At 40.3% G+C, this 18,869-nt stretch overlaps 1 protein-coding gene across 1 annotated transcript in view; it reads right to left on the bottom strand.

The window, feature by feature from the left end:
• The window catches only part of LOC108503587 (putative RNA-binding protein Luc7-like 2), a 32,662-nt gene extending 15,378 nt beyond the window's left edge, over positions 1–17,284 (bottom strand). Inside the window, exons 1-2 of the mRNA XM_017827679.1 lie at positions 16,930–17,284; positions 7,287–7,381 (exon numbers count right to left, since the gene is read on the bottom strand). Coding sequence (XP_017683168.1) covers positions 7,287–7,381; positions 16,930–16,990 — 156 coding nt within the window. The 5' untranslated portion in view covers positions 16,991–17,284. The remainder of the gene's footprint in view (positions 1–7,286; positions 7,382–16,929) is intronic.
• Positions 17,285–18,869: the final 1,585 nt, after the last annotated feature.

Genomic DNA, 18,869 nt, shown 5'->3' with positions numbered 1-18,869 from the left:
TACATCTCCTGATTTCTTTTCTTCTTACTGGGAATTGTAAATCCATAGCCTGAAAGGATGGTAATTACTCTGAGACAGCATTACTAGCAAAAAATTTTCTGTCCTCCCTTTATCACTGTGCTGGGCCACTCCATGCTGAGACATCTGCCTACGCAGTTCAACACAATCTGGGTACTGACTGGGTAAAACATATCTCAGCAAACCAAAAACAGAGGCAAATTTTTCAGCGGGCTTTTTGTCCAACCTGTTGGGCAGCCACACAAACAACATGCTGACAATATGTAGGAACAACATAGTAGGGGACTAAGCAGCTAGGATCTCTTACAGTATCAAGATGGCAAACTCAAAAACCTTTGAATAACTTCAGTAATATTAGCAGAAATTTTGAGAGACTAGGTGGCTGTTACAGAGGATTCACTTTTTTTACACGTCTCAATCACAAGAGAAGAAATTTTGACTCCCCTTCTCCTCTTTGATCCAACAGTGTTGCCTTATAAATATTCATGTGGCATAACAGGGAGCAAGAACAAGCAGGTACAAGAGAAAAGGATTCTTTATCATTAGCTTTGCTGCTGAAGAAATTACTTCATTATTGGAACTGCTGCTTAATACAGTTCTGGACAATCCTTTGTGAACCTTCACAGACATATCACTTTAAAACATCTTTCTTAAAAGTTCTATTAGCAAACTCCATTGTAGAGAGACATAAAAGACCCACCACATTTAAAACTCTTAAACCACTTTGCAAATTATATGTAAAAACAGGCTAAAAAGCACTTGTGCTGGTGTAAGCTATGCAACATCAAGTGAAGACAACTCATTTTGGGGACGACTCATTGCTGCCACAAGTCTATGCTGGATCAGGATTGTCGAGGACTTTAATAAGCACAGAACAGTTCATATTATAATCTGGCTAATGTGGCCAGCTGCGGAGTAAATGGACAGCAGATGGAAATGGAGAGGGGATACAGCAAGACACATTATTTTCATTTTCGGCAAGTGCACCTTGCAGTTTGGTGCCAAAGCATGCCTACTCCAGAGGCAGAGAACAAGCATTGCAGTCAGCCATTTAAAGATCAATCGCAGTTGAAACAGATGATGGCTAAGAGGGAGACTCATGCTCACACACTGAGCTACTAATGAAGGCTTAAAAAGAACACAAACTGTTTTTCACAGTCAGTACACTGACTTTCAGACAGACTTAAACTACTTGAAGTGATTTATAGAGGAGTTCCGATAAGCAATGCAAATAAAGAAAGTCCCCAGGCTAGACATAACTAAAGTTTATGGAGTATGTTAAGCCACACTTTGGGGTCTTTTTGCAGTTTTCCGCACTTTTACTGAGATTAAAGCCGAGAAAAAATCCTTACATATTTGGAGAATCTTTAATACAGATAAAAACTATTACTGAAGACTAGTCTAGGTAACCACATGCAAAGCTGCATATCAGGAGTACTTTTGCTATTCCAGAGCTCTGCATAAGAAACTAGTGCCTTCTACTCTAATGATTTGCTAACCATTTTCTGCAATACTATTTTAATTCCTAACTGCTAGATGGACAATTACAGCTGCTTGATTTCCCAGAGCTAAGGTTTAGACAACTGTCTTTCATCCTAAACAACCTCATATTGAAATGATTTAGTAATAATTTTTGTCATCCTATCCACGAAATAGATAGAATGCCTTTGGAATTAATACAGAAATATGGATTACATACATTTTGTTTGACAAAGATGCATAGCTCTGCTTCAATTAAATCAGGTACAAAAAATAAAATAATCAGGTGTTAAATATGAGTTGACGAGGAAGAGCTGGCCAAAGAATTGGGCAACACAGAATCTGAAGAGTTTATCTGCAACACAAATATGCACTCAAGACTAGCTGGCTCTAATAACTGATTTGGAAAGTAAACTCTGGTATGATGCTGTTTCTGGAATATGAAATTAAGAAGGCTTTCTTTTTCTTCCAGATCTTGAGCCACCTACAGCAAAATTCCCATTCTGGCACTTTTACAACTACTACCCATTCTTTTGACATCAGAAATTTGATTACGGAATGTACTCTATAAGGAGCGCAAAAAGAGCACAGAAAAGCCAAAGCTACTTAAAACACAGAGGGCTGATATTGAGCCAAGTGTGACATAGTAGCACAAACAATCAAATGCTTCTAAAAACAACACGTGTCTTTGATAGATTTTTGAAACAAGATACTCTGGAAAATGTTTATGTAGAGAATTCTTTCTAAAGATACCCTTACCAAAACAGTTCACATTCAGCAAGAGAAGGATTTTTTTGTTTGTTTGCTTAGAAAGATTTGATGTTGCTGATAAATTGATATTGGAGGAACCAGACCTCCTCCTTTGTCAAATTGTTAAGGCAACTACTAGGGTCTGTATGAGAACACCTGCTACTGATAAAAAGAAGCTGCAGATAGACTGCTTGCTGACATCTTCCTTACAATGGAACTCACTTTTTATCTGCATTAACAATTTTGTTTCTGACATATTTCTACACTTGCGATAAAGCCCATCCTTTCTTGTAGGCAACACATATTCAGAAAGGGAGCCTTTAGGATGATGTAACAATGTGTAATTTAAGTCCTCTGACCCCACTAGCAGGAAAGAAATGCTGACCAAAAAGGATGCAAAAATTATTAAGTTGAAGTCCTTAGTAATCACTGAATTCCAGGTATCTTCAGAAGTCTTTTTTAAAAGACATTTCTCCCTATAACCATACTCTCACTTCTGAAGACTTCAAGTCTTTAGAATAGATCTTCACTTACAAAGCTAGCAGGTCTTTCTTATTTTTAAATGAGATAATTCAGTGTTCACATAGTATTTATTCTTATAGCTTGACTATGTAATACACTAAAACTGAAGTTGATGACCCTACAGAACATAACAAAACCTCCCTTCACCTAGATAAATCAAACCCATTAAAATGGAATATGGTACAGTCAGTTTACTTTCCTGGCATTGTTCAAAAAAATTAAGAATACATTTCAAGCAACTGACATGATCACTTGAGAGGGCAAGAGACCACTTCACAATTCATCACCACTGGGCTGAAGGTTACAAATTGAGGTAGCTTATGCAAGCCTAATTTAATTTGATTTGCTAAGCTGAAGCAGTTCACATGATCAAATCAGTCCTGAACTGAAAAGCTGATACCCTCCAGCACAATGCCTTCTAACAGCTTGTAATGCTTTTTCTAACAGTACAGCAAAAAAAAAAAAAATCACAGTCACATCTCAAAACACAAGTTTTAAGCATCCAAATAGTTCCACTGAGCCAATGGGACTGCTGGCAAATCAACCAACTACAGATTAAAACACCTTACTAACACCTATCTGCAGATGTGTGAACTATCCAAACTTCTCTTCCACAGCAGGAAAAGGAGACATAGACAGTACATTCAGTGAGCCTAAATGGATACATCCCACCTTGAGAGGGATACCCAGTGGGGAGGTGAACTGAATCCCTTCCTAGGCTCCATTGCCTAGATATCTTCTGACTTCAGAGCAAGCTTCAACACCTAGCTCCTCAGCTGAAACCTAAATTTAGATGTCTTAATCTGGAGCTGAATTCCACCACTAACAAGCTTAAAGTCAATCAAGTATTCAAGTATATTGCTATACCAAGGTCTTGGTCAGTATGGTTTTAGTCAGCAGCAGTCCTGAAGACTAGAGTGTAATAAATTCATGAGCACCTGAAGACAGGCTTAACTGTGGGGCTGAGCTGACACAGCATACTTTCATGTCAGTATAAGTAAAATGCAAGAAGCGATTTTCCTCAACAAATACACATAAATACAAAGTTAAACCACTGAGGAGAAAGGATTTTCTCAACCATTGTTTGCACAGACCACATACAGTATTTGTGAATTTTTTTTCATCAGGGAAGCACAATCAAGCTAATAAGAAAGCCAGATTGATGCAGAAGTATTGAACTGTTCTGGGATCTTGAAAGATAATTACTGGGTTACTACAAATATTCAGGACACTACTACTTTTAATCTTATTAAAGGTAGTTGTTTTAAGTCTTCCCATGTTGTAGTTTTCATTAGTGCTCAGCTATTCATTCAGAAACATACCAAGATAGAGAAAACATGCTTATACATCTTGTAGAACCTGCAGAACACAGCACAGACCTTACTTAAAACCAGAGAATGTTGCTTAATAGGTTTGTACCATTACAGAGGAGTTATCTGACTCCTACATATGCAGCTTCAGTCCTAATATCATAATACAGACAAACAAACATTTTTTTGAAGAAAAAAACCAAACACCCACAAACAAAAACTCCAAACACCCACAAACAAAAACTCCAAACACCCACAAAAAAACCCTACCCAAAACCAAAGCCACCAAAAAGCCCACAAGCCTGATCATCAGCAACTGTTCAGGATAAATGTAACAGTGTTAACCCTCTAAGGCCAAAAAAATTAAATAAAAATTGCTAACTTGAAGTGGCAAATTATTCAGTGTCCCAGTAGTCAGGGTTTACAAAGAGTTATTAATCTCTTATTATAAAATTTTCAACTTGAATGAGCAAATTCTTAAACCACTGATTTATGCATGTGAACTGGCACCCAAATAATCATTATGAAAAAGCAGAGCACCGAAATATGAAAAAGTGACAGTTTAAAATAGCTTTGGTGAGAGTCATTGTCAAAAGCAAGTTCTGAACACTGTTCTACAATCTTGAATACAACTTCTATGATCTTACCAATTAGTTTACTGTGTGCCTACCACAAACTTCAGAACACATTTCAACTAAAAAAAAAAAAAAAATCACAGAGCACTAGAGATTTGGAACTGGTATTTAATAAACTGAAAGAGGATGCTACAATTTTATCTTTGTTTCCATTTTTGCTGTTGAGACTCAGAATTCTACCTATGGCTTCCATGTAGCCCATTACTCCCACTGCCCTTAGAAGGCGGCCACAAAAAATCCAAACCAATATTCTTCCTATCTCTCCCCAAAAAGTGACACAAAATCACCTCCAGCAGGCAGACACACCTCTGACTGCTTGACTTAGAATTTCCAAGTCTACAAACCCAGAAACTTGGTAGTACAAAAACATATCCCTAAATAAAACCCCTAAACGAAAAGTATTCACACAGTACCTTTACCAAAACACCCTGCAGCCTGAGGAACATGATTTTTATTGTCAAGGGAAATCAAAACTTTGGCAGAAATTGGGGGATTTGGCCATTAAGGGAAAGAACGAACACACTAAATTAATAGCGCCTACTCATATGAGTCACTTTGTCTTCTGTTATCTGTGAATGTCCTCCTTGAGTGCTTTCAAAAGAGTGGGTGGACTAGAATTGTACAGAAGCCTGCATTTTGCAGACAGGAACAGTAATATGCAGCACTTAAGAATCACAGATTATCTTGTGATGCAAAAAAAATGGCAACTCATGTCCAGTATTTTACTGATAATCTAGTCAACAGAGATTTAACCTCATAAAATGTCCCCAGAGAACTTATCCTTTCAGAAGCATTCATGGATTTGAATTTAAAAAAGAAGTGTCACTCAACCTTTGTTATGTATAAAACCTTAATGCAAAAATCAAAATTTTCCTCTCAAAACTCTGGAGAAAACTTCGCAGTCATTTTCTAAATCAATGAGAAATTGTTCAGTCAGATTCTACACTTCTTGCCCTTTTAAAAACTGCTCTTAAAGAGAGAAGGTCCACAGCAGAACATCGCATGGGCCAGGTAAAGCCTGCCTCTTACAAGTCCCTTACAACTAGTCCCACTAAAAGGATTAAACCAGTCATTGTTTTTCTGGACCTGGATTTACACTGTGAAACACATTTTGTGGTATGATGACTAATTGCATTATGAGGAAGGAAAAAGAAAAGACTGATATTCTCTGAAGCGGCAGTTTAGTTTAGTTCTGCAAGAGCAGCAGCAGAATCCAGTATGAGACAGATGAAACTTCCACCTAAACTGAGTAAGCTCTCTCAGCTGACGTGATTGACCTGCACCATCAGAGGCACTACTGTATGATAACTATGACTTTTATAGTTCTAAAGATAAATATTTTTATTTGCTAAAGACAGCTGTCCTAGAAATCTTTGTTTACCGAAATTAGACACAATGAAGAGCTGCCAAACCAATCCTTGAAAAGTCTCTTCTTGTGGATTATGACCAATGACTCTGTATGTTTTTACAGCATACTGGTATGTCCAACCCCCCCCCCAGTAGAAGCTATTTTTCTCACCACACAACCAAAACACTGGCTAACCTAACAGATGGGTGAAAAGAACACATTTGTCCCCCCTTTTCCCCATGTTGTTTGGACAGTAATGTACACAATAGCTCGAAATAAAACTAGATATACATTAGTACACAGTACTACTTCAAATAATCCTTAAGACAGGTTTTCCAGTTTTTATATGTGCCAACATGAGTAAGAAAAGGTACAGAAGTGCATCATTAAGACCAGCAGGCACATGAGACTCTGCATATCATCACATTACATCTCTCTACTGTTAATTATTTTAACATCACTGAACATCAGGTTACATAATCAATGAAACACAACTCACCTGCCATTCATAAAAAATAAGCTACTTAAAACAGGCACTCCAAGGTAAAGTACACACACACTGTCAAAACCCCTTGTTTGCTATGCTCAGTCAGTAGAACTTTGGCTACAGAGTACACAAAAATCCAAGACAACTTACTAATATGCCATAAATGGAGATTTAATATTGGCCTTAGAATTTATGAAAATGGCACAGTAACTGGATATTGTATAGTAAGTGTCACTATCATATTAAAGCTATCTCAGCTTCTAGAAATTTAATTATTTGAACTTTCAATTATTTTCATTAAATATTTCTGAAGAAAGAAAGATCACCTCTCCCCTTCCCTATACAAATGTATCTGTAGCATACTTTCCCACTACCACATAATTTAAGAAAGCAACTTCATAATTTGTGCATAAATCATATTTCTTTTTTTTCTACTACTTGTAACTGTACCAGCTTAAGACCACTTTGCTGCAGCGCAATTCATGTAGGTAGCATTATTTGGGTTTTTATGTAATACCAAACAGTGAAATTTAAGTAATAATTAGCATACAGAATTCTAAAAACTAACTTCATAACCCATAAATTAGTCGTTTTATATAAAAGTTCCTCTGAACAACTGGAGAGCACTAGATAGATACTCACTGAAAATCATGAAATTAAAGGAAATATTACAAACAACAAATATAATTCAATTTCTCCATTCTTATCTAAATAAAACATGAGATTTAGCTACATACAGTTCCAGAGAGCACATCATGAGGGCAGCAGTTGAGAAGGTGGCTCTTGCACACTCTGTCATCACTGAATTTGATTCGCTGACGGGTCGTGTCACCTGCAATAGAGAAATCAGCACATTCCAGGTTAGAAAACTGAGGAAGTCAAACGTTCTCCAGGTTACATGCAAAGCGTTAACAGTGCCCTGTCACATAGTGAACATCTATGGAAACTATAAAACACTCTATGCTTCTTTGCCAAATAACACAAAAAACACAAATGTGTGTTTTAGTGCTCTATAATGCTATTTAAAAAACCTCTCACACTTCCCCTTCAAAAATGCGGTAGGAAAAGTGCTTGAAACTAGAAAGTCAGTATTATAAAAACACTTTGATACAACAGCATTTGTTAAATGAGCTATATAATGTTCTATTCAGATTTTATATGAAATAGTGATGTATTTGTATGCAAGAATTAGCATATAAAAGCAGCCTCATAAACACAAAATGATACACATTGAGTCTTCACCAAATCCCACCTGATACTTATTTTATGATTTTGCAACCTCTTACTTCTGATGGGAATAGCATAAAGAGTTGGCAGAAGAATGATTTTAAATGCTTACAAACCTGAAAAGAAAATCAGTCAAATATACGGGCATAGCCTATATGCAAAATATCTTACAGGTGTTTGCATATCTCCATATGATAAACCTTTTTTTTTTTTTCCTTTTCTCTTCTACATGCTGCTTGTTGGGCTGGAACATCTTAATTAGATCTTCATTGTGGTAGGTTGTAGTTCCTGCATCAGCAGAAACATCAACCTGCCCAGATACTGAGGTCCAATTGCAAGGTTAAATAACCCCTTCTTGGAGCAAGACCTGAAGTCTTCTGAACAAAGTAACCAGTTGGTATTCTGGGGATGAGGGCATATGTTTCCCTTTGAGTCATAACATAATTATCACTGTTTGGAATTCAGAAGAGAGATCACAGCAATGGCTCTCTTCTTGTTAAGACACAGGCATGATAAAACACCTTAATCTTGCTCAGGATGTAGCCAGTTATTTTTTTAAACATAACAACTTGTTAAGATCTCTAATCATTGAAAACCTACTGGTGAATTACTGAAGCAAGGATGGCTGCTGGGAAAAAACCACGACATACGATGAGTTCCATTTCATTAAATAATTTAAAGAGTGTAGATATATTTTGCAATTATTAAAGTTTTTTTAAGGCTTCATGATTTGAAACTCTAAGACTTTTGAATCTATTAAACAATTCAAGAAGCCAAATTCATTACTGAGGTAACTATAACAGAAGGGAATAACAAACCCATATCTTTACAGATTACAAGCCTTTCTTACCATTATGTAATCAGATTTTTAAATATCAGTTCTATGCATAGGATACTAATAGATAACATTTTCAGATGGGCCACGTTTCAGATTCTTAAGTAAACAAAAGTTTCCATAAACAGCACATGCTTAATTTGCCTGCGGGATACAACAGTTAAGACCTGTAACCCACACACCAAAGAGCTTCAAAGCAGTTCAACAATAGGTTTTCTAGAGGACAACCTTACTGCTTAGTTATACTTACACTACTAAAAATTTAGAGTAATCCCTTTATAATCATGCCTGCTACTGCAGTAAAGAGTTTTGCTCTTCTTTTTTTTTTTTTTTTTTGCTTTTTAGGAGGTGGATCCGTATTTTTTTTAAACACATAACTGCGTTTGTTCCACATTCATTAACACATCTGAAAAGTTATTGATAACTCACGGCTCGGCGAATGCGGGGCCTTTCTGACACTCCCTTGCAGATTGATGTAGGCAGGCAAAGATACATTGAACCTTTATAAATAAAACAAGGGGCCAGATTGTTCAGTTTGTATAGAATAATAGACTCTGCCAGCAATTTTAACACAGCATCTAGAAATACATGTTGACTGTAAAGATTCTTCTATATAAAGACACATGAACAAAATAAAGAAAAGTATTTAAAAACCCCCACGTCTGGCAGCCTAAAAGCACTAACCTAACAGAAGTCAAGGAGTTATCAAGACCAGAAAATTGCTGAAAAATGGTGGTTCTTCATGTAAAGTTGGCAAGCAGTATTTTCACAGACATTACCTCAACATCTGGTCATAGCTTTTTTTCACACCTCTACCACAACTAGGTAGTGATGCTACAGCTGAAATACAGTCTTTTTTCCACCAAAGTGGCAGCATGATAATCACAATTACCAAACCGAGGTCAGACAGCATGGGGGGGAGGGAGAAAGAGCTGGCAGAAACTAGTCAACAACAGCCTCGAGAACACTTTACACATTTACGTTTTAAACCTTTGTTCTTTCTGCACTGTGCCTTTGGTATAGCATTTAAGGGACTTTCAGGAAGGCTTCCATACAGATCATTTGGGTGTTTACCTCTTCCTTCCTCTGAAAAGCAGTTTCATACCTTTGCATTTCTTTTTAATCTATGTTGTTTCAGAAGGAAAAACTCATCAAAAAGGTGTCATATGCCACCTCCTAACAATGACTGAATTTTGTGTCCCTCTGACAGCTCATTCGCAAGTCTGACAGCCTCAAAAGAAAATGCTCTTACTTATTAATGAATTTTGTGAGCTCCAATACTCCTGAATAGTGCACACCTGTTGGCAAAGACAGAAGATGCATTCTGCTGCTGACCCACAGATGAAGTAGGTGATGACCTGAGGTCTACATGAGTTGCTGGGGGGAGGGCAGAATAAAATCTACGGATCCACTACGCACCTGACATTCTGCCTACAGCAAATAAAACTTATGCAGAGGTCTTCTAAGAATTAAAACAACATGAACAGATGTGTTCTTAAGCCAAGGACTTCCACAGTACATTGATAACCAAGACACTACTCCTCCTTGTCAAACTGTACATAGGTTGATACCCTCTTTGTATGGTCAAACAAACAAGTGAATGCTAAATAATGTTTATGAGTGTTTAGAAAAAAAAGGCTTTATATATCCTGTAATAAGAAAGTAATACATCTAAAACACCACGTAGCTGCATCATCTAAATTTTAGAAGTATTCTTAAACATTTGTTAAGAGGACACTGATATTTCAGACCTTATTGCAAGTTGTATTTTAATAGGTAAATAATTAAATTAGCTCAGAATAGCAACTTATTTTAGCTCAGAATAGCAACTTATTTAACCCTGCCTCCGAAAAAGAGCAGAGTAGCCAACTACTTGATCTTTAGGACTCATGCTCATTAAAGAAATCAAAGTAATTTACCAGGGTATTACAGGAGTCAACATCTATTAAGCCATCCCTATGTTTCCAATTAGATTTTCTCCATTAAAAAGAAAAAGGTTGATAAAATTTATATGGAAAAAATATAAATTAAATTTTCCTCAAGAAGAAAAATCTTTAGTTTACTTAACATACCTGTCCCAAACCACATTTCTATAAGAGATTAGTTTCCAGGTGAATGGAAAACTTTGAAACAGAATTGAAACCATTCAAGTAAAAAAGCAAAACGTTAAGGAAACTTTGACACTTGCACGTGCCCTATCCTTTATAAGCATAAGGAATCTGCACACTAGAGACACAAATATCAAAGACATTATGGCAGTAACATAAACTTTCTAATGTAAGTTTTCTATTTTGTATGAAACATGCTGACTGCAAAATTTACATGAATATTCAAGACTAGTGCATACTGCTGATTAAGGAACATCCAGAGGTTAAGATCACAATGTGCACTTGTACTATACAATTCATTTTGAACTCCCAATTCTAACCCATAAACAAGCCTCCACAATGTCATTCCTGTTCAGTACATTTTAGTCACAAGCCATCAGAATGAACACTTAGGCATCAACAATGCTTAGCATTATAACGTGCTCATATCAATGACTTCTTTGATCCATCATCTCTTACTATTCTGATGTACCCTAATACACTACTATCAACAATCCCAGTGCACAGATGAGAATTACCCTTTATAATCCAACTGTAACCTCTAATTGTAAACTAATGGTGCAATCCATGCAAAGGAAACAATGAGCATTTGAATTTTCATGCTGTTGACTTCCTGCATTAAGCTACATCAACAAAAAATTGTTAACTTTCCACTCAAATTTTTGAAGCATGAGTCCCAACATATTGGCCAGGGACTCTGAAAGCTTTATTCAAGAAGAGCTACCAACTGGGTGGAGTATCTGGTTAAAAACTGTGTATCAAATTTCATTCGCAAAGCAAGCCCTCTATAGCAAATATTCATCATTATGTAAGCGAAGCTTAAGCAGTCACAGAAGATCCTGTTCCTGCTGCACACTGAATGGGCAGCTAATTCTTATATTTTTGTCACTAACACTGGATGCATTTTTACCATAACACCTTTAGAATAATATATATTTTTAAGTAGGACTGCTTCTGGTTTACACCATGACTGAAGTAATACTTGTGAATGCAGAATATAATGAAATAATTTTTTAGCTAATGCGTTACAAGTGGAACTAATATATGAATGAACATGCCTATTTGCTTCTTCACAAACACCATTTCATAAGGTGTCCCAAAGAGAGAGTAGAAAAATTCCTCAAGTTCTTTACTGTTCCCCTCATTTTCAAAGGCTAAACTACCAGAACTTTGTAACAAAGCTAGCAATTACAAACAATTCGCTAAACATGATCGTTGCTCTTAAAACCTTCTGATCAGTCCTGATTGACAAAGCATCTTTTCATGAAGTTTATGTGTTGCGACTAATTTCGGATTTCTGAGCTGATATCAATTCAACATTTGGGGCAGGTTTTTCAGAAATTCCTGTATATGAAATACTTTTCTCTGCCATTACTGCTGATCCATATTTGAAAGCCGAGCTCTCATCCTTCCACCTCCACGTGTAATGCAAAGTGGAAAAACAAAATCTATCTACCCTGAAAATACCAACATCAACCCTTTATGCATCATTAAGCACACAGAGACTCTTCAGTAATCTCATACAGAAACAAAGAAATTAAAAAATGGGTTACATGTTCTGGATTACACCTCTGTTACCACATAAAGTGTGCCACCAAACACAAGATGGCTAAAATTAGCGCAGGAGCGTCACTTCAGCTCCTCCCAAACAATAAGGACAGAAAAGTCACACATTAGTAACTACTGCTAAGGATAACTGATGTATAAAACAGAAAAAATGGTTAGGATGTGAATAGATGCAAATAGAATATTGCAAGTTTCAAAGCGAGAAGATGATCTACAAGAAAAGTGCTTTGCTAGTAACAGCTGAAGAACCAAAGACTTCAAACACAGCAGCTCAGCTCAAAAAGCTAGCAGGTGAAGCCAAAGAGGTGCTGACTGGCACTTCATACATATGAGTTCTGTATACCTAAAGGCTGCAGAGATTTTTCTGCTAGTCACATAGCATAATATTTGTTAGGATGCTTGGGAGAACGTTTTCATGAGCACATCTACATCTCAGAAGCATGCACAAATTCACCTGTCCTTACGAGAATCCAATTAACTTTGCTAGCTTTACATATCCCTAAACTATAGACTAATTTTGAAGTAGTGGCAATTATTTTAGAAAACCCAAACCACCACCACATTTCTTTGCAACAGTCAAGTCTTAGCAGTTTCAAGATGTGTGGCACCAGGGCCATTTGGATCTGCTGTGTCTGCACTACTGTCAGAAGCAATGATCCTGCTTCACCCCCTGCTTCTAACCAATCCCTCATGCTCTCACTCCTGTAGCAAGGCGGAGCACATAACTGACCTGCAGGAAAGTGAACTAGTCGGGCAAGATAAGCTGATTTAAGATAAAACTGCATCTTTTCAATCAGGCCTTTAAAGAAAACTTGTCAATCTTTGCCCATTTCAACTATATTCTGAAGAAAAAAAAAACAACCAACAAAAACCCCCAAACCCTGGGGTACTAATACCAATTGTTAATATTTCACTCAATTTGTAAATGACTTGATTTACAGTTATGATTCTATCTGTAAGGTTCACTTCTGTTTTCTAGAGAACAGGGATGGCAAAAACAGGGTTTATCTAAGCATACTATAAAAAAAATGTAATACTATAAAAAAAAATGTAATAAAAACTCCTTTAGTTTAACTGCTAACAAGAAAAAAAACATGAAGAAAACATTCATATGTAGATACATAAGATTAGCACCTGATCTTCAATACTTCCTATTTCTCAGTGTTTGGGTACCCCATGTTGTATCTTCAGTAATTTATATTTAAGCCTCTCTAAGTATGCCTGGTTATCAGTACTTGAAATGACATTTCAGAGCAGATTTCTTTTAACCCGTAGTCATAAGTATATTAAATGTAAATGAGCCCAGGCTTTTACTCACATCAAAATCTAAGGCACTTTTAATTTTTTTTAATTCTGGCATGGTCCACATTCAATTCAGTTTTCCACTTCTTGTCAGAGAAGCATGCAAAAGAAGTTTAACCTGGGTATATTTAATGTATTAAAAAAAAGCCAGCTTCTTTTTAAATGTGCTTTTTCCGGGTGTGTAACAGAACCATACCTGCCATTTACAGAATTATTTCATTGTATTGACATTAACAATACAATTGATTTTTAGATGACCCAGATGTATTCTAAGAACTGCAACTCACTGGAAACTGCTGAGGAGCACCTGCCAAGTGCCTCCAGTTTCACTCTCTGTCAGGTGTCTGTCACATGAGCAAAGGCAGGCAGGGAGCACCAGGGCACTGGCCCAGGCAGCTGCCAAGAGGCTATGCCAGAACCTCACATCCTGGCAGGTACCACCAGTGATGCCGTGTGACCACAAGTGCATCTACTCTACTGCCAAAACTCAAGGGAGGAAGCAGGTTGCCAAAGGAAGTCAGGAGGCTCTCAGTTCTCCCTGTCTGCGAGCACAGGGCCCTCTGGGAAAGGGCCCAGCAAGGGGCAGGCCTGAAGCTGCATACCTGGTTCTAGTCGGCCACGTGTTTGGCAGCTCTGTTTGACATGAGAAGACTCCTGTCTAACACAGTTTGTTTTCCATAAATATTCTTATGGCTCAATGGGTATTTTCTGAATCAATTTGACCAATATGGAACTGTGCTTTCTAGGTGTTCTTAGAGCTTAACAGCAAATCCATAAACATTTAATAACTACATCCTCCAAGCTTCTCCATTCTGGCCCTAGGGACACCATTTATAATGAGTGTGCACATATTTCCACAAATTACAGCCTACAGCTCATCTCCTAAAACCATGTCTGAGCATCTCATTGTGGAATTTTCAAAACCATTTTCAGAGCACATTCCTGTTCTCTACAAATGATACCATAAGCTAAAAAAAAAAAAAAGACTACATACATTCAGGCACCACCACTGGTTTTGAGTTTACCTCATTTACCTCTGAGTTTTTTCTATTCCTACTGAAGAGATCAAATGTTAGATCTACCTTTTCTAAAATAGGTTTAAACTTGCATATTCTAGGTTCCTCAAAAAACCCCCAAAAAAGCCAACAACAAAAAACCAAAACACCCTCAAACCCAAACAACACAACCCACCCAAAACAAAACAAAAAAACCAAAAAAAACCTACCAGACTGTGTAAAGTATAAAATTAAAAAGCACTTCGGTAATTTTTAACAATATACAACACAAACATTGCCCAAGAAAGATTATTTTTTAAAAAACATTTTAAACTCTATTGTGCTGCCAGGCAGAGCAAAATCAAAGGCAATGGGGAGAAGTGGTGAAATGAGAGCTATGTTCTACCAGGAATTTAAAAAATTGCCACATTCTCATGAAAAGCTGCAATTTGCATATTATTAGAAACAGAATATTTGTCAAAGGTAACAGAAACATAAAAAAACCCACACGACCCCAAATCCCACTATTCTCAAGGTTAGCAACATTTCAATGACCTTGAGCCTGGCCTTGAATTTAGTAAGTACCAGCTCTGCAAAAAAGGCATACTTTCAATCCCTGTGCACACTCCAGTTTAAATAATACTCCACTGGATTTTTCATTTTTTCTTTAAACTGGAATGGTGTTCCATAGAGATCCTTAATCCAATAATGGAAGCCAGTTTTGCAAATGGTGTTTTCTTCTTATCCTTCCTCATCCTGCCAATTCTGTTTAAATGCCTCCTCTCTAGCCAGTTAGTTTCTAAACAGTTCAGCACATGCGGTTTAGGAATTACAGGGTGGGTGGGAGGGGGGAATACAAGCATCAATAAACTAACTGGTTTCTCACAAAGCTAAAAAAAAAACTAGTGACTTTTCCTGGTTTAGATGTTAGTCACTCAGCATTTTTGAGCTGTCACAGGTAAATCACACTCTTCTCTCACTGCCCAACAGAAAATACTTTCAGAAATTGCAACAGCTCCCCCATCCCCCTTAAACTTTCTGTGTAGTCTTAGGCAGCTCTGAGACAGCGATCTAGGTGCCAACACTGGGAAGACTCGAGTTTCATAAGCACAATGTTACTTTGCCAAGCACTTAGACAGGCGCAGCCACAACAGGAAGTATTGGAAAATCTTCTGGAGCAAGACAAAACCACCCTAAATTAGATCCTGCACGATGACTACTCACTAACCAGCCTTACTCTGGAAGGCAATCTTTGCAGAACAGTAATTTAGAACTTAGCGGAAAGCATTCATAGTACGTGGGGTATGTGAAAACTAGTTACATCCATTTAAAATTCTATATTATACTAAAAAAGCTGTCAGATCACAGCCCAGTACCAAGAGATGACTGGCACATACGAGATACATCCCACTTCCTACATCCTAATCGGTGCACAGGGAAACAGGTAACCATTAATTCCACACGAAGCTTCAACAAACATGTAACACATCTGCAAGAGCGAGTACGACATGCAGAACACTTAAATCATCTCTAATTGCTGCCTACCCTCGGGTGCAGTATTCTTTTGCTTATAAGTTAAGAACTGCACAGCGTAACAGGAACTGCTCTTTCCCAGCAGCGCCCCAGTTATGTGGATTTACGGTCAAGTGCCGGTTCAAACTTTCGAGTTCATCGCCACGCACCCTGACAAAAACTGTGAGCAGCTTTACACAGCAATAACCTTCAGTTCACTGCGCGACCACAGAGCGATCTGAAACCCGACCGTACATCTAATATCTCCCTCAGGGAATTACTGCCTCCAGATGTTAAGCTTTTAGTTAGCCGTTTGGGGCTTGATTTTATAAGACCTTGTCCACTTGGGTGAACCCCACTTTGCCTTTCAGAAAGCAACAGCCGTACCCGCCTGCTAACTGACACGATGGCTTGGGTCGGAATTTACACAAAAACTACAATAACATAAAACCCCACCCTGCTCTATGGAAGGGGCTGTTGGCTTACGGGGAATTTTCTGGTTCGCTGTGTCCCCCCCCACGACCAGAATGTCGCAGCCGCCGTGTCCCTCCACGGGACGGCGCGGGAGGGCTGCGGGCACCGCCGGCAGCGCATCTCCCTCTGATACCACCGGGAACGGCAGCGCCCGGCGCCGACAGCTCCGCTGGAGGAGGCGGTGCCCAGCCACCCCCCGCCGGTGACCGACGGCCCCGCCCCGCGGGGGAAGCGGGGAACGGGCCCCGGGCCTGCCAATCACGGCGAGCGCCGCCCGGCCCGCCCGGAGCCGCCGTGACCTCCGGGGCTGCGGCGGCTCCGCCCCCTCCTGCCCGCCCCGCCGCGGCCGGGGGGCACTTACCGTCCCGGGACGTGCCCATGAGCTGGTCCAGCATGGCGCGCATCTGGGCCTGCGCCGACATCCTGAGCGCGAGGAGGGCCGGCGCAGCCCGGCCGAGTCACGCCGATAGCGGCCTGCAAGGCCCGAGGCGCGGCGGGCGCTCGGCCCTGCCCCTCGCGTCACGGGCGGGCCCGGGCGGGGCCGCTCCCCCGCCGCCGCGGGGGGAGGGAGGGGAGCGGTCGCTGCCTCCGCCTGGCGCTCCCAGGGGGAGGCGGAGCGGGAATCCCGCCTCGCGCCGGGCCCGGTGCCGCCGCCTCACGCCCCCGCACGCGCCCCCTCCGCGCGCTCCCTCCCGCGCCCGCCACGCGCGCGCGCCGGCGGGAACGGAAACCCACGCGCAGGCGCTCTACGTCTCTCCGTCCGCTCGGCGACGTCAGCGCGGACGGGCCGCGGCGTCCTCCCATTGGCCACGGCCCGCGGTGCTCGGCCAGTGACGCACCGCGTGGCGAGGCGTCTGATTGGGCCTCCGGGCTGGGCCTCTGGGGCGCGCTGATTGGCCAGGGGGACCCGCGTGGCTGCTGTGACGTCATGGTCTCTGGGTCAGCGGCGGNTCCGTCCGCTCGGCGACGTCAGCGCGGACGGGCCGCGGCGTCCTCCCATTGGCCACGGCCCGCGGTGCTCGGCCAGTGACGCACCGCGTGGCGAGGCGTCTGATTGGGCCTCCGGGCTGGGCCTCTGGGGCGCGCTGATTGGCCAGGGGGACCCGCGTGGCTGCTGTGACGTCATGGTCTCTGGGTCAGCGGCGGTGGTGGGGGCGGGGCGTCTGGGAGCTCCTTGGGGACGGTCCCATTTGGAGACAGTTCCCTACTGGACTCACGTCCAGCACCACTGCAGTGGCCCCGTGCTTCGCTCAAGCTGCAGGGTGCGGTTGTGGTGATGAACGTACTGTAATACCCCGCTTCTTGGAGAACCTCCCTTAAAACTGAAGCTTCGCCACGTGCGGCAGCAAATTCAGCTTGCGAGGCGCTGAGATCCAATTTCAAAATTGGATTCACGTTCTCATGGTTTCTTATGCGTTCCAACCCCTGCACTTTGTGACTCTCCCTTTGTCAACCGTGGTGTTGCCATCTAGTGCCCGGGACCGGTCACGGATATCAATTCTAATCGTCCACCAGCACGGTCGCGTTCAGCTTTTGAGATTACCTCAGTACGAGTGAGAAAAGGCAACACAAACCACCTGCCCAATTACGGGTATTTCACAAGGACTTGCAGAGAATATGAAGTGCTCTTCTATCACATGTCCAGGGAAAGATTCTCTACCCGGTGCCCCTCAGCTATTTAGAACATGTCCTGGCATTGCTTTTTCTTTATAAATTTACTTTTGTTGGTCATTACTTTGGATTGAAGGTGAAGTAAATGGAAGAGATACCAATACCAGTTAAAATTTTCTCCTATTTAATACCTTAATATGCTTAGGGGAAATTGAGAAGCTTTAGCTATTATTCGTACCCACACCACACATCCTTTAGGTACTCTTTAAAGAGCATCTATGTCTGGCCAAATTTCAGCATTTCTTCCAGAAGTGATTTCAGTGAGGCTTTTTTTTTTTTTTTTTCCCCTTCTGGAGCAGTATACTACAGACTTTGGATGGAGTAAACCTTTAGTCCGTTGGAAAAGTAAACTGCATGAATGCAGCAGCTGCATGAAATAATTCAGAACAATCAGTATGACACAGCCATTCTCAGGGTGTGGTGACATCCCATAACTTAGATCTACTATGCTGAAAATAAGTTGGTACTTTCCCACCTGTGATATCAATGTTTTTCAAAAAACCCACCGCTGTTTAACTTGTGAGACACTGTAAGACTTGCAACTGGAATCTGGTCTACAGAACCCTAAAATCTGTAGTTGCCACCTCCTTACCTTACCTCAGTAGCCCAAATCTCCCCAGTTTTAAGGAT

Source organism: Lepidothrix coronata, unplaced genomic scaffold, assembly GCF_001604755.1.
Source record: "Lepidothrix coronata isolate B3197 unplaced genomic scaffold, Lepidothrix_coronata-1.0 Scaffold141, whole genome shotgun sequence".
In the NCBI taxonomy this organism is placed as follows: Eukaryota; Metazoa; Chordata; class Aves; order Passeriformes; family Pipridae; genus Lepidothrix; species Lepidothrix coronata.
The sequence above is the reverse complement of the archived record's forward strand: the minus strand, read 5'-3'. Positions and strand labels throughout refer to the sequence as shown.